The sequence below is a fragment of the Neophocaena asiaeorientalis genome, unplaced genomic scaffold (genome assembly GCF_003031525.2).
Source record: "Neophocaena asiaeorientalis asiaeorientalis breed wild unplaced genomic scaffold, Neophocaena_asiaeorientalis_V1.1 scaffold206, whole genome shotgun sequence".
NCBI classification, from domain to species: Eukaryota; Metazoa; Chordata; class Mammalia; order Artiodactyla; family Phocoenidae; genus Neophocaena; species Neophocaena asiaeorientalis.
The window spans coordinates 829,267-846,116 of NW_020174578.1; the positions used below are offsets into that span (position 1 = coordinate 829,267).

Here is a 16,850-nt window from a genome sequence, read left to right on the forward strand (position 1 = left end):
GGCATTTGAAAGAAACTTTGAAAATGAATTAATTTTTGCAACAGGAAGAAAAAAAGATATGAACTAATAGTCTATCTTTAGTCCTAATTAAGATATAAGGGAGTTACCAAAATAGGTATAAAATGAAATTTTGAAATTCATAGATACTACGGTAGGGACGTTTTGAGGAGAAAAGTTTGTAGGAAGATGTTGAAACCAGGCAAGGTGATTTAGAAACCTATTTTACTTCCCAGTTTTGCCTTATTCTGAGAGAACTGTTGTTTTTTGCACATGGCTGATGTTCAGTGAATGTTTCTGAAATCAATTGATTGAAAATTTTAATAAGTAATTATCATTGTTTAATGAAAAGACAAAACTGTGCAGTTTATATGGTACAGAACTCTGTGGTAGAATTTTCTCATAACCATTTAGTCCTAAGAAGATGTATAGATCAAAGAAGAGTTGGTCCAACATAGACTAGTTAACTGAGTCGACCTAAGAAGTCCTATTTCCAATTGGGTTAAGAACTTAAAAACATTGTACAAAAGAATAAGGTTAGTAATGGGTTTTTAAATACTCTTCCTTATTAATTTTATCCTGAATGTGTACACAAGAAGCTCTGAGTCAGAGTTCTTATTACCTCTAATAAAAGTTAGACGAAACAAGTATTAAATATTTAACTTTCATGGAATCCTATCAACCTCCTCTTGGATATGAAGGCCTTCCTTGCCTTTTGCGCCACTTCCAGCTATATTTTGATATTGCATCAATTCCTGTGCTCTAGTTTTTATCCCTTGGCTCACGCAATGATAGGTCAGTGGTCCTGTGCTAATAGCTGCACACTCCATATGTGAAAGACAAGGAAATAATGATATTTTCCCTTAACTTATTAAGTGGGAGGTGGCAGCTGTGCTTCTCCCCTCTTGAAAGAGTCTCTGGTAGAAATTTTATGGGCCTGAATCTTAACCCCAACCGATTTAACAATTTATAACAGTAAAATCTCTCCAGGAGCCACATAGCTCCGTGTGTCTTAGCTTTTATGATCTAGAGATGTCTCTAGGTTCTGGGGCTTTATCTTTTTTTTTTTTTTTTTTTTTTTTTTTATTTGCTGTAGGCGGGCCTCTCACTGTTGCAGCCTCTCCCGTAGCGGAGCACAGGCTCTGTACGCGCAGGCTCAGCGGCCATGGCTCACGGGCCCAGCCGCTCCGCGGCATGTGGGATCTTCCTGGACCAGGGCACGGACCCGCATCCCCTGCATTGGCAGGCGGACTCTCAACCACTGCGCCACCAGGGAAGTGCTGGGGCTTTATCTCTTTTGACATATAATGCCCAGCAGTAATATTCAGTCTCCCTTTAACTAGGAACCTGGTTCATTATGTAACAATTTGGCCATCTTGAGAAGACATATAGAAGTTATATTATGATTCTGAATCAGGACAGTTAGGTTAAAAAGCTAGATCTAATTTTTATGGTTTATGGAGAGCAGAATATTTCTGGAAGACATGAAAGCAACTATTCTCTTCTTTATATCATAGGTACTTCGGAAGCTCAGAAAGCAAGAGTGTTTGGCCAGAGTACTGAGAAGTCCAGGGAAGTTTTATTTCTCCACAGTTAGGTGTTTTAAGTGGGAAGAAATTCTACCAGGTCATGTCAGTGTTTTACGTAAAAAATAGTAAAGGATGGCTTATGTAGATACAGTAAGGTAGGTTTTCCAAAATGAGTTCTGAAAAAATATAAATGGTAGGGAAGAGACATAAGGTAACAGTGATATAATTAGAAACATCCATTTGGGGGAATTCTCTCTCTTTATTTAGTAACCGTGACCTTTGTGGTATTGCAGACCTATCTAGAAGATTCCTATTTCTAGAAATACGTCAGTAGAATATTTTTGTTTTTGTTTTTGCGGTACGCGGGCCTCTCACTGCTGTGGCCTCTCCCATTGCGGAGCACAGGCTCCGGACGCACAGGCTCAGCGGCCACGGCTCACGGGCCCAGCCGCTCCGCAGCATGTTGGATCCTCCTGGACCGGGGCATGAACCCATGTCCCCTGCATCGGCAGGTGGACTCTCAACCACTGCGCCACCAGGGAAGCCCTGTCCGTCGGATATTTAGAAAATGGTTTTGAACTAACTCCTGCTCTACAAAGAATGCCTAATCCTCATCATCATTTGTTCAGTTCAAATCTACTGGAAGTTTTGAACTGGTATCAGGGTAAAATACTGTCAAAGTTCGTATATATTTGTAGAAGGGACTATGCAGAGACTATGAGTCTTTGTGTTAGGGTTTTGAACTGAGAGCTTTTTTTAAACCAATAATCTTCTTTTATCTTTACATATATATTTTTAAAATAAATTTATTTATTTTTTTATCTTTGGCTGCATTGGGTCTTCATTGCTGAGCGCGGGCTCTCTCTAGCTGTGGCGAGCGGGGCCACTCTTCTTTGCGGAGCGCGGACTTCTCATTGCGGTGGCTTCTCTTGTTATGGAGCGCGGGCTCAGTAGTTGTGGCTCGCGGGCTCTAGAGCGCGGGCTCAGTAGTTGTCGTGCATGGGCTTAGTTGCTCCATGGCATGTGGGATCTTCCCCGACCAGGGCTCGAACCCACATCCCCTGCATTGGCAGGCGGATTCTTAACCACTGTGACACCAGGGAAGCCCCTTTATATGTTTTTTTAAGCAAGATAAATATTGACTGATAGACTAAGTTGACGCATTAGTTGGATATGTGGAGTTGCCCTCAATCATACTGTATGGAAACTAAGCATATAAGATGTAACATCCCATTCACTCTGAAAATAGGCTCTATTTCTTTTTCCTTTTGAGTACATTAGCTCTCTCTCTCTGGTCCTTAATAATCATAGTTTTAAAGGTTAGCAACTAAGTAGCCTTAAATAATTGACTTACTTGGAACTCTTTCTTTCAGCTTTCTGCCTGAATTCATCAGTGGAGACTTTGATTCTATTAGGCCTGAAGTTAGAGACTACTACGCTATTAAGGTAAACCATTAACACTTCTATATTTAAGGTCTTTCTCATATGATTGCTTTTCCTATGTTTTTTCCCTGGTTTTCTGGGTGTATGTGTAGGGATTGAGAAACTCATTGTTTGGTTACTTTGTTACTTAAGAAGTTTTTTCCTAGCAATTTTCATACACACTCAAATGGAAATTTAGAAAATGACAAGTGGGAACACAATATTAGAATTTCTATGACCATCAGTTAAACATTAATGCTTAGTCTTTTAAGCATGTATATTTTACATGAGTTTATAGTTTTTATGCCTCATTAAAAATATACTGTATTGCCTATATCCTCATTAATTATGTATTTTTCACACATTTTAAATTTCATTTAATGAATGTATTGTATTTTACTTAACCAATTCCCAATTGATGTACATTTAAATGTTGTCCATTTTATTGTAAATTAAAAACATCTTTGTAAATGAATTTTTATAAAAATCCCTAATTGTGAGTGCCTAGAATTTTAGAACCAGTTATGTTTTTTAATATTAGTTTTCTTGAAACTATTACTAAAATAATAGTGTTTTTCAGAACAGAACTACTCTGTTCTGAATAACACTGTTCATTACAACTTGAGATTAATAATAATGTACAGCTTATGAAGGTGTTCATTTTGTCACGGTTGTGCACATCTTCCAAAGATCCTTGCCACTTAAGAACATACAAATGATCTAATTGCGAATGATGAAGGACACAGAGGAGTGTCTTATACTAATTAATAACTCAAGTTTTCACTGGCTTTAGAGGACAATGCAGGGTGTTTAACATGATAATTATAGCCTCAGCAGTTCTTCTAGCCACAGCACCATCATCTGTGTTATTCTGAACTGGCATTAGTAAATTGTGCATTTTTTAAAGAAACAGCAGTTATTGAAAGAAACTTTAAATTCTTTATAGGGCTCTGGGATGGATGAGATAAAGAAGAAAGAGGAAAACTTTTGTAGGAAGGAGGGAGGGGGAGGCAGGGGAGGATAGAAGGAAAGAAGGGAAAAGGAAAAAGAAAAGAAAGAGAAAAAAGGGAAGCATGAATCTAGGTGAGGAAACAAGGTACCAAGGTTATATAAAGTGTAGGCTGTTGTGATGGAAATTCTGGGGCCAGCAGTGAATGCAGATCTGTGCACACCCGTCTACCCACTAGCTGATCAGCCTTTCCATCAGCAAATGAAGACTGCTCCCAAGTCAGTGTTTGATATTCACGCTCAATTACTTTAACAACGGCATGTTTCTATTCATTCCCCACAGTCTCACTTCTCATTAACTCCATACCTCAACATCCTTGGGATGGAAAGCCCTCAGCCTTGCTTACAATGCAGAGTTTTGCAAATTCATAGACATTAATCATATTTTCGGGAGCAGAAGAAACAGCAGGAGAGGCGGGGGCAAGCAGACCCAGAAACCAGTTGAAGATCTGGCCAGATGTGACTGTTCTCTCCCTCTCTTGAATGCTGCCAGCTTGCCAAGACTGCAAGTGTCAATCTGACAGGATGAGGAAATAGCAGGAAAGAATGGGAAGCCAGCTTTTTTTGTTTCTGAATGGCTCGGGGGTGAAGGAAAATTTTGAGTTAATACCTTTAGATGAATTTCCCTTATATTTCCTGCTTCACTCTTGATTTGAACCTCCAAAGCTAACTTCTATTTGTTAAGGTTTTGTTTGAAAAATAAGATGAACCGAATCTTCTAATTCCTACATTGCGTGCTTCTAAGTTGATGTAGTACAATCTAGGTTGGTTTTTTTTTTTCATGCATCTATGAGAACTCACTGCTTTTGAACTCTTTGGATCTGTTCTTAGAGGGCATCAGTGATGTCTTGTATAAGCTAATGTGCCCTGTAGAGCACATGGCGAATGTTTGGCTGCAGTTTTAATAATGATGGTAATGACAACAAGTTAATGCAGCATTACACACAATTCATATAAGCCATTATCTCCACCTTAAGCAATCTTTAAGCTGCTCTGTTACAAATGAAAGGAGGTTATTTCCACTGAAAGTGGAAAATACACTTTTTTTCCTACCTGGTTTGGATCATCAATGAAGCTGAAACTGAGGCTCTATTGAAGAAAGTAAAATAAGGAAGAAATTTAAAATGCTAAAGTTTTGTTAAAATCATAAAGTCGATTCGTAGCCAACATTGGTTCGTACAACTTTTTTCCCCCGATAGATACATCATTGACTTATGTGTTTCTAGGACGAGACAAGATGGGGAGGGGTCTGGACAAATTTGAATTTATTTCGCTTTCTTACTGTCACTCACTGCTTAACCCTTTTGAATTTGGCTTCTTCCAGCACTACTCAAGGTACCTCTTACTCTTATTATAGGAGAAATCCAGGTCTATACCTGACTTTTACTTGGTTTGCCTGCTTAATTTCTGAAAGTGCTGAAATATCAAGTAGTTGGTTTGTCAGCTTTTAAACAGAATATACCCTGGTTCTTGCCATCTGTATTCGTTAGTTATTACTGTGTAACAGATTGCCCTAAAATTTAGCAGCTTAAAATAGCAAACAGTTCTCTTGCACAGGGACTCCGGGTAAGAAATACGAGAGTCACTTTAATAGGGCAGTAGTGGCTCAAGGTTTCTCATGAGGTTATAATGTAGCCTGGTTTTTCCATCATGTCAAGGCACCCCTGGGGCTACAGAAATTTCTTCCAAGATTATTCCTGTGGTTCTTCGTTGGTTTTACTGGCTGTTACTTCTTACTGGCTCTTGGTTGGAGACATCAGTTCCTGGCCATTGGGCTGCTCACAGCATGGCAGGCTGCTTTCCGGGGAAAGAGGGAGGGAAAAGAAAACATGTATGCAAGAGAGCCAGCCCAAGACAGAAATAGTGGTCCTTTTTTTGTGTGTGTGGTACGCGGGCCTCTCACTGCTGTGGCCTCTCCCGTTGCGGAGCACAGGCTCTGGACGCGCAGGCTCAGCGGCCATGGCTCACGGGCCCAGCCGCTCCGCGGCATGTGGGATCTTCCCGGACCGGGGCACGAACCCGTGTCCCCTGCATCGGCAGGCGGACTCTCAACCACTGCGCCACCAGGGAAGCCCAATAGTGGTCTTTTTTATAACCTAATTTCATCAGTGATATATCGCCTTATTATCTCTTCTGCCAGTTGTGATTAGTCACAAAGACCAACCCTGGTACAGTGTGGGATCAGGCTACACAAGGGTGTCAATATCAGGAGGCAGGGATCATTGGTAACCACGTGGCAGCTGACTACCAAGCTATCTGACCTGGTACTGATGAAACTGGATTGTTAGGCAATGAGAAAGATGTTTTAATATCATCATAATGCGTTCTTGGTCTTTAACTAGTAATATGTAAGAGGAAAGAAGAAAACATAGCCATTAGCGATTTTTCTTCGATTAGGTCTCTGTGTGCATAACCTGCTTCAAGTTAGGTTACGTACCAACCACCTAATCACTAGTCTTTGTGTCTACAGCCCTTAGTTATTTATTCCTTTGGGTTTTGGACAAGAAGGGGGACAAGCTCTGGTCTAACACTTAATTCCATATGGTCCACAGGATATGAGCCAAGATATACAATTTATACCTCCTGTTAGTTAACGTGCAGCAGCTTGAAAACTGCATATTTTATTTTTATTTTATTTATTTATTTATTTTTGCGGTACGCGGGCCTCTCACTGTTGTGGCCTCTCCCGTTGTGGAACACAGGCTCCAGATGCGCAGGCTCAGCGGCCATGGCTTACGGGCCCAGCCGGACCAGGGCACAAACCCGTGTCCCCTGCAAAGGCAGGCAGACTCTCAACCACTGCGCCACCAGGGAAGCCCCAAAACTGCATATTTTAGAGAGCAATGATGTACCATTGGATTCATGCCAAAGACATAATTTGAAATTTCAGTTGAAGGACAGTGTGACTTGTAACTATCAATGTATTTTTCCATGCTGATAGCTCCATGTAACCTGTTTTAATATTAAACATATAGATACAATAAACAATGATTATATGTAGTTATAGTCCAACTACTTGTGATCCACTTCCTTGATGCATATGGCATGCCATTCTTTTTTTTTAACAATAGTTTATTTTATGACTTTCATACACTGACTTAATTTTTAAAATATTTAATATTTTCAATGTTATTTATTCTTCTTAACTTATAAGAAGTATACATTTTTAATTTTTTAACATCTTTATTGGAGTATAATTGCTTTATAATGGAATGTTAATTTCTGCTTTATAACAAAGTGAATCAGCTATACATATACGTATATCCCCATATATCCTCCCTCTTGCATCTTGCTCCCACCCTCCCTATCCCACCCCTCTAGGTGGTCACAAAGTGCTGAGCTGATCTGCCTGTGCTATGTGGCTGCTTCCCGCTAGCTGTTTTACATTTGGTAGTGTATATATGTCCATGCCACTCTCTCACTTCGTCCCAGCTTACCCCTCCCCCTCCCCATGTCCTCAAGTCCATTCTCTATGTCTGTGTCTTTATTCCTGTCCTGCCCCTAGGTTCTTCAGAACTTTTTTTCTTTTTTTAGATTCCATATATATGTGTTAGCATATGATATTTGTTTTTCTTTTTCTGACTTCACTCTGTATGACAGACTCTAGGTCCATCCAACTCATTACAAATAACTCAATTTCGTTTCTTTTTATGGCTGAGTAATATTCTACTGTTATATATGTGCCACATCTTCTTTATCCATTCATATGTCGATGGACACTTAGGTTGCTTCCATGTCCTGGCTATTGTAAATAGAGCTGCAATGAACATTGTGGTACATGACTCTTTGAATTATGGTTTTCTCAGGGTATATGCCCAGAAGTAGGATTGATGGGTCGTATGGTAGTTCTATTTTTAGTTTTTTAAGGAACCTCCATACTGTTCTTCATAGTGGTTGTATCACTTTACAGTCCCACCAACAGTGCAAGAGGGTTCCCTTTTCTCCACCCCCTCTCCAGCATTTACTGTTTGTAGATTTTTTGATGATGGCCATTCTGACGAGTGTGAGGTGATACCTCATTGTAGTTTTGATTTGCATTTCTCTAATCATTAGTGATGTTGAGCATCCTTTCACATGTTTGTTGGCAATTTGTATATCTTCTTTGGAGAAATGTCTATTTAGGTCTTTGGCCCACTTTTGGATTGGGGTATTTGGTCTTTTAATATTGAGCTGCATGAGCTGCTTGTAAACTTTGGAGATTAATCCTTTGTCCTTTTGGGCATTAATCTCCTTTTAACCTTCTGGAGATTAATCGTTTGCAAATATTTTCTCCCATCCTGAGGGTTGTGTTTTCGTCTTGTTTATGGTTTCCTTTGCTGTGCAAAAGCTTTTAAGTTTCTTAGGTCCCATTTGTTTATTTTTGTTTTTATTTCCATTTCTCTAGGAGGTGGGTCAAAAAGGATCTTGCTGTGATTTATGTCATAGAGTATTCTGCCTGTGCTTTCCTCTAAGAGTTTTATAGTGTCTGGCCTTACATTAAGGTCTTTAATCCATGTTGAGTTTACTTTTGTGTATGGTGTTAGGGAGTGTTCTCATTTCATTCTTTTACATGTAGCCGTCCAGTTTTCCCAGCACCAGTTATTGAAGAGGCTGGCTTTTCTGCATTGTATGTTCTGCCTCCTTTATCAAAAATAAGGTGACCATATGTGCATGGGTTTATCTCTGGGCTTTCTATCCTGTTCCATTGATCTATCTTTCTGTTTTTGTGCCAGTACCATACTGTCTTGATTACTGTAGCTTTGTAGTACAGTCTGAAGTCCGGGAGCCTGATTCCTCCAGCTCTCTTTTTCTTTCTCAAGATTCCTTTGGCTGTTCAGGGTCTTTTGTGTTTCTATACAGATACTGAAATTTTTTGTTCTAGTTGTGTGGAAAATGCCACTGGTAGTTTGATAGGGATTGCATTGAATCTCTAGATTGCTTTGGATAGTATAGTCATTTTCACAATGTTGATTCTTCCAATTCAAGAACATGGTATATCTCTCCATCTGTTTGTATCATCTTTAATTTCTTTCATCAGTGTCTTACAGTTTTCTGCATACAGATCTTTTGTCTCCTTAGGTAGGTTTATCCCTAGGTATTTTATTCTTTTTGTTGCAATGGTAAATGGGAGTGTTTCCTTAATTTCTCTTTCATATTTTTCATTATTCCTTTTATTTCCTTTTCTTCTCTGATTGCTGTGGCTAAAACTTCCAAAACTATGTTGAATAATAGTGGTGAGAGTGGGCAGCCTTGTCTTGTTCCTGATCTTAGTTGGAATGGTTTCAGTTTTTCACCATTGAGAATGATGTTGGCTGTGGGTTTGTCATATATGGCCTTTATTATGTTGAGTTAAGTTCCCTCTATGCCTACTTTCTGGAGGGTTTTTATCATAAATGGGTGTTGAATTTTGTCAAAAGCTTTTACTGCATCTATTGAGATGATCATATGGTTTTTCTCCTTCAGTTTGTTAATATGGTTTATCACATTGGTAGATTTGCGTATATTGAAGAATCCTTGCATTCCTGGAATAAACCCCACTTGATCATGGTGTGTGATCCTTTTAATGTGCTGTTGGATTCCGCTTGCTAATATTTTGTTGAGGATTTTTGCATATGTGTGCCTCAGTGATATTGGCCTGTAGTTTTCTTTCTTTGTGACATCCTTGTGTTTTGGTATCAGGGTGATGATGGCCTCATTGAATGAGTTTGGGAGTGTTCCTCCCTCTGCTATATTTTGGAAGAGTTTGCTAAGGATAGGTGTTAGCTCTTCTCTAAATGTTTGATAGAATTCGCCTGTGAAGCCGTCTGGTCCTGGGCTTTTGTTTGTTGGAAGATTTTTAATCCCAGTCTCAATTTCAGTGTTTGTGATTGGTCTGTTTATATTTTCTGTTTCTTCCTGGTTCAGTCTTGGAAGGTTGTACTTTTCTAAGAATTTGTCCATTTCTTCCTGGTTGTCCGTTTTATTGGTGGTATGCCATTCTTAATTTATTCCATAAAAAGCCTCCTTTTCAGATAGCTGTGACATCTTTGTGTTTCCTCTTTTGCCCATTTGTCTTAGTTCGTCTCTGCCTGGTTCACTAATATTAACTCAGATGACGAATGTCTCTTACAGATTTTCTCCTTGATATTTTATTGTCCTTTATATTTTTCACTTTCTGAGTCAGTCAGTGCTTCTTTGATTCATGGTTAAAATCACCTATTTCAGTCTTTTTAGTTATTCTGTCAGTCATGCCCACATGTGTTTCAGTTTCCTGAGACCTTTGAAGAAACTGTAATATCTCATGTAACTTCTGATATTCTTTTACTGTTGCATATAGTCTTTGGGGTTTTTACTGGACATAGGAAGGGGGTTTTAAAGCATGCTTCCTTATGTTTAGGAGGTTAAGGAATTAGTTGCAGTTTTTAAATAATGCCTTAGAAAGTCACCGAAAAACAGGTTTTTCCATAAATGTGATTGTGTAGGATATAAGATAGCAATATGTTGTAAAATATACTGATAAAAATGTAAAATGCTTTAAAATATTATAAAAATTAAAGTGTTATTAAGCCCAATTTTATGATGTGGAAACTGAAGCTCATAAAGCTTAAATGACTTAAGGAAAATGGTAGAACTAGCTAGAGACAGCTCTCGTATCAATGTTCATGTTTTCCATAAAAATTTTTTGTTAAAACTGGGACTCAGTTACTGCTACTGCTTTTCAACAGATTACATCTTTGGTCTATTGGACAGGACAGTTTTTTGCACAAGGTATTTAGCATCCTTGGGAATGTATGCCAGTATCACCAGCAATGTGATAATGGTCAGTGTGAGAACCAAACACTGTCCCTTCACATTTCCATCACGTCACTCCCTTTCACCCGCATTTCTGGGGTGGCAAGAGTAGAACTGCAATAGCTGGGCCAGACCAAGAATGACCAAACAAACTGGTAAACTATTACATTATATAAAATCTATTTATAGAACATGGAATTGAGCCAAGAAAGAACATTGAAGAACCAAGGTGATTTGGTAACAGAAAGATAGGAAGGGCAGGGGTAGGCTGTAAGTATAAGAACGTCGTCTTTGTGGTATGACAAAAGTGAGTCTTTTGGCATGCCGAAAACTGTTGCCATCAACACAAGGCCATGTTCTCGACAGGGTGGTGAAAACTACCCTCGTCATAAGTCAGGAATAGGCCTCTAGATCTTAGTTCTGATATTATCTTCTCTGTTAATTCTTCCAGATCCTGGAAGAACACGGTATGGTATCCTAACGATGGGCAAGAGTATTGGAATATGGTGTGGGCCCAAGACCCTGTTAGCCCTGCAGTTACAAAGATAAGACTTGGTTGAAGAGATACAGTAATCCCCAGTATAAATGATGAGTGAGACTTGCAGTAATGTTGAGTTGGTGCTAGGCCACTACTTTTCTATTAGAGACATAACAAGATTATTCTAGGCCAGCTGGTAATTCTACAGTACTGTAAACTGCAGGAGTGGAGACGGAGATCCAGGCAGACTATCGTCTCCTTGTTCTTTCATTGTATCTTTTTCAGAATTGGGAAAGGTAAGATTTTTTTTATTTTTCGGAAATAACGTGAATTATTAAAGAATATCTTTTATTAAATCAGTGTTTCTTGATGATATTTTCCTATTGTCATCTAACAGTGGCATGACCATACCCACATTTCTGCAGACTCAGTCACTGGGCAAGGGTAGTCTGTCTAAACTTTTTTTAAAATTTATTTTATTATTTTTTTAATTTATTTTATTTATTTTTGGCTGTGTTGGGTCTTCGTTGTCGCACATGGGTTTTCTCTAGTTGCAGAGAGCAGGGGCTACTCCTCATTGCGGTGCACGGGCTTCTCATTGTGGTAGCTTCTCTCGTTGTGGAGCACGGGCTCTAGGTTTGTGGGCTTCAGTAGCTGTGGCACGCGGGCTTTGTTGCTCCATGGCATGTGGGATCTTCCCGGACCAGGGCTCGAACCCGTGTCTCCTGAATTGGCAGGCAGATTCTTAACCACCACACCACCGGGGAAGCCCTGTCTAAACTTTTTAAACCTGTGCTCCTTTTGTTAAATATAAGATGCCATAAATGTTATATCTAATAGCAGAAAATTTCTCATCATTTTACATCTCATCATAATGTCTGTTGCTTCTGTAAATGTGTTTCAGTTGCATTTTAGGAGACTGAGTATTTGGGTTTGAATATATTTTTTCCCAGTCAAAATAATGGGAAACAGCCTTTTGGTTGACATTTGAATAGGATGTCTGATTTTTCTTAAATAGACTACTGATGTTAAGCAGGAAGTGCTTGTGTTTTAATTCCAATTTAAAGACAAAGACACTGATTCTCAAATAGTGTGCATGGGAACCCCCTACTCATCAATCTTCCCCCACGGTTCCCCACCTGTAGCTGTTGGGTATTCCTTCCTTTGTTCTTTCCTTGCGGAGCTTGATCGAAAGAATTTTATCTTAATTTTCCTCCTTATCCCTATTAATATGTAATATGTGATCTCCTGCAACCTGAAGTCTTGGTCGTTCCTTCTGGGATCCCTAGGAATTAGTAGGTTCTCATGAAAGTTTCTATGACTCAGGTGTCTAATCCTTCTTTTAGATACTTGGTATAAAACAGATTTACACCAAGTGCCACATGATAGCTTGCTATAAAAAAGATTTCTGTGATGAAACGAGTTTGTGAAATTTGACATTCTCTATGTCCCTCTTGGAAATTCACCATGCACAGTGTCATTCTAAGTGAGTCTGCCAAAATTTTAATTTTGTTTACCTTAGTGTTACATTTCTCGAGTTTCACCATTGAAAACTACCCTTTACCCACTAACAGTTAAAGTAGTGTATCGGTTTCCAACAGGCTAAAATGTATTTGGATGCTTATAAGCTTGTTGTACTATTTCAGGTTTTCTCTACTCTTAAAAGTTGATGAGAGAAATAATCAATATAACCTTGAAAAGAGCAATGGCTGCCAATGACTTTAACGTGCTCACAATATGACAGACACTTTTATATGTGCTTTCATTTATAAATTCATTTCATCCTTGCATCAAATTTTATTAGGTTGGAACTGTCACCTACATTTTACAGATGAGTATGGAAGCACAAAGAGGTTGAGTAACTGGCCCGAGCTTACACAACTAGGAAATGGTTTAAGTAGCCTCCAAACAGGCATTCTGGCCCCAGAATCTGCGCTCTTTTCTAGCCGTTATGCCGTAATCCTCTAGTTGAAAGGAGGGAGTTTTCTCAAAGTAAAGTGAGGATCAGTTTCAATGCCGGGGAAATCCTGTGGCCTCCTTTTTCTTTGTGAGCATTCAATTTTCCTTTTCAGGTTCTGCTTAGTTCTGGGTAATTGAACAATAACCTCCACCACGGTTACCTTCAGCACTCCCACTCCTGCCCCACCACATCCTTGCTTTTCTGGGGAGAGTTGGCAGAGAGCGCTGATGGAGGCCGAGTCCGTCCTTGGCATACTTATAGTGGGTGTGAAGGAATGGCACCTGGACAAGACCAGATCTCTGCGTCCAGATACTTATAGGATTATTGTAAAATAGAAGCCTATACAAGCATCCTAGTAGAGGAAGAATCTCTGTAGCTCTTTGTTTTGAGGGTTCCCAAGACCACCTCCACGTTCTGTAATTCACTAGAGGACTCACGGGACTCGTCATATAGTCAGCCTCTCGCTGTAATAAATCACGGCTGTGAGTATAGGAAGCGGAATCAGCAAAGGGAAAAGGCACTTGGGGGAATATTCTGGAGGAAATGAGTCACCAGTTGCAAGAGTCCTTTCCCAGTGGAGTCAGTAGGATGTGTGTGCTTAATCAAATTGTAACAAGTGTGATGTGTTGTCACCAGGGAAGCTCATTCAAGAGCCAGTGCCCAAAATTTTACTGGGGGCAAAAAGAAAGCAGGTGCTTAGCATAAACCACATGGTTTGTACAAATAATTTAGGCACAGTGAGCCACCATTGGGGAAAGTTGTTTATCAGTATAGGGAACTGTTTACCGTTCAGGTCCTCCAGGTGTTAGTCCAAAGGCCAACCATGCAAGCAGGCTTTATAAAAGCATTCTTGAGCCTGCTATGTTAAGTCTTTTGGACACCCTGTTCCACTGGGAACTCTGGCTCTGCTTTTAGGAAGGAAGCCATCATTTTGAGACCCTGTGCTGTTTTAAAATAACTTTTGACTTCTGTTAATAGATGTGGTGGCTTTCTTGTTTCAAATGCTTAAAGTTTTCGTTCAATGCCGTGTTGAAAGGAAAGGTTATTTTACAACACCCAGGGCAGTGAAGGTTATAGCAGATTAGAATGTCTCTTTATGTTTGGGATTGAATGGAGAATTGCTACAAGGTAAATTACTTTTGTTCTCTTCTTTTATACACTGTCTAGAAAAACAGAAAGAGAACACTGGATTATATTAGGCAACTTGTTACTTAGAATTTTTAAGAGTTTAATCACGTGACATTCTTGCTGAAGAAATTGTTACTCGTCAGCTGTCATTTGATAATTTAAAGAAAACTTTTTAGTTTGAAAAGTAGAAATGTTTTTAGAAGTCTGGTAAATAAAACTGAAGTAGTAATCTACCATAGTATGCTTTATACAATAAAGAGGAAAGTGGGAAATGGTTACTTTGTGATAACATCTCTACAGAGTAAAAAGACAATTTTCATACCTGTGTCAAGGAACGTAGATCATTTAGATTTCAATCGGCTTTATGCAACTATTCCCCTTCTTAGCAAATTTGAGAACAAGTTTGGGCTAATTTTAGATCTCTATCTTTGCTTATTCAGAGTATAAGTCATTTTGCTTTATCCCTGCTGTGCTCTTAATCTGGCAGCCAGTTTCTTATTACAGCGTTCTGGTCAATTCAGTTTAATAAAAGATTATGGAACCTCATTATTAAAAGTGTAATGTATTCAATTTTTTTAAGACTCTTGAGTATATCTCCCTAAATATTTTTAAATGTATGCTAACATACAGGAAGAAAGGCTACTTCGGCAATGGATAGGGGAAAATAAAGTGTGTGGGAGCTAGAATTTTAATACCCCATAAAGCTCTTATTATCATTGCTTATTTTTAAAAAAAGTATCAGTTTTCTAATGTGATGGGATAATAAATTGTACTTCATCTTTTCAGAGCCAACTTGAAAGGTGGTCTTTGACATCTTCTTGCCTCCTTTTCTTTACCCTTGATTGACACCTGTTTCCCCTCCCAGAAGTGTCCCTTTCTTTCATACTGTCCTTTAGCTCCTTAGTCCTCAGTTGGGTGGACCACTTCCAGTCTCAGCCCTGCTTCACACTCCAAAATTGTCTTAACTTTCTTTTCCCTTCCTCTCCAGTGAAAGTCATCTTTTCCTTAATGAAATTAATCTGTTTGTGATTAAGAAGGAAGTACGGCAAGTAAGTTAATTCACAGTAAGAAATTCATGATGAATTATCTTTCCTACTGTTACTTATATTTTAAAAGAAGAAATTTTTTTTCACCCTCATACACCAGTAGGAATATTCATATTTACAGCCTGCCTGGAAAGGCAGGAAACTCTGGCAACATCTACCAAGGGTTATAAAAAAATGTTCTTATAATTTCCCCAGTAATTTCATTTTAAGAATTCAATTCTAAGAAAATAACCAGAAATAAACACTTGTATACAGAGATGTTGATCAGAATGATATGTTTAATAGCCAAAAAAAGTGAATTATGTCATGAATATAAATGATAAATATAGTGACAGTATAATGAGTTGGGAAAGCAGAAAAAAGGGACGAGAAGGATAGCTAAGCACTCACTGCGCACTTCAGATGTCCGTGGGTGTTCTGAGGGTCCCAAGCCTTGGGCTACAACGGAATCAGCATGGAGTCAGGCAGGGGTCATGTCTGTCGAAAAGCTAAAGGATTTTCAGGGATTTAAAATGGGAGAAAAGCAACTAAATAAAGGTTCAGTATAAATTATAAAGGTGTTTTTCTGCTTAAACCTTGCAAAATACCCAAAGTTTAATTAAGCAGGGTTGAGTACAAAGCATTGGTAGGTTACGAGTATGGGCTTCAGATGACATACTATGTCCTAAATCAGCTGCGTGACTTTGGGCAGGTTATTTAATCTCTCTAAACTTCAGTTTACACATCTTAAAATGTGATAATTACATTAACCTTATAAGATTGTCTTAGAGATTCAAGAACATAATTCATATAAAGTGACTCACATCTCATATAACAAGATGTGTACTCAAATGTTACTTTTTATTATCGTTATTGATTTAGTGAGGAAGATAGTTAATTATCAACAGATCACAATGTTAAGATTCTAATTTTAAGATAAGTTTTGAGGTTATCTGATTTTTCAGAGAATTAAGTTATATGTTGTTAGGAAAATAATCTGTTTGTTGAAAAGCATTTTAGATTTTGTAGCTACAGACATATTTAATTCTGTTAGGTGAGAAGCTATATGCAAGTCACTCCAAGTAAATGTTCAGAGTTGGTGTGCGTGGTACCTACAAGGAAATAACACTTCTAAACTTTTAACCTTATAAACACAGTCCATAAAGTTACAGTAGAAGTCTCAGAGCCCCAAAAACTTTTTGCAGGATAATTTTCATAAGTCCTTTCTTGTCCTGGCTAGATGGATAGGCACTAAATGACTTATCCTAAAATGAATAAGCTAATAGCAAGTTTGGGAATGCTTTCACTGGACTTGCCTCTTGTTTTTAGGAGGCCAAGTCTCTCTCTGGATAGAGTGCATGAAATAACAGTTGATATGTTGTTATAATTTTTTTTCCAAAGGATTTGTTTCCTTTCTAATTAAGGAGTTTTAAAGGAGTCAGCATAATATAACCTGATAGGTTTTATGTGTGTTAAATATAAAAACTCATTAATCTATTTTAGTTGAATTATTGGCAAAGAGTAAAATTAATTGAGAATGACAGTCTAACGGC

General features: G+C 38.5%; 1 protein-coding gene across 2 annotated transcripts in view; it reads left to right on the plus strand.

Annotated features, from left to right (window-relative positions):
• Positions 1-16,850, plus strand: part of TPK1 (thiamin pyrophosphokinase 1) — a 329,713-nt gene that overhangs the window by 138,816 nt on the left and 174,047 nt on the right. For both annotated transcript variants that reach the window (XM_024758048.1, XM_024758049.1), the window contains one exon: positions 2,900-2,972. In XM_024758048.1, coding sequence (XP_024613816.1) covers positions 2,900-2,972 — 73 coding nt within the window. The remainder of the gene's footprint in view (positions 1-2,899; positions 2,973-16,850) is intronic.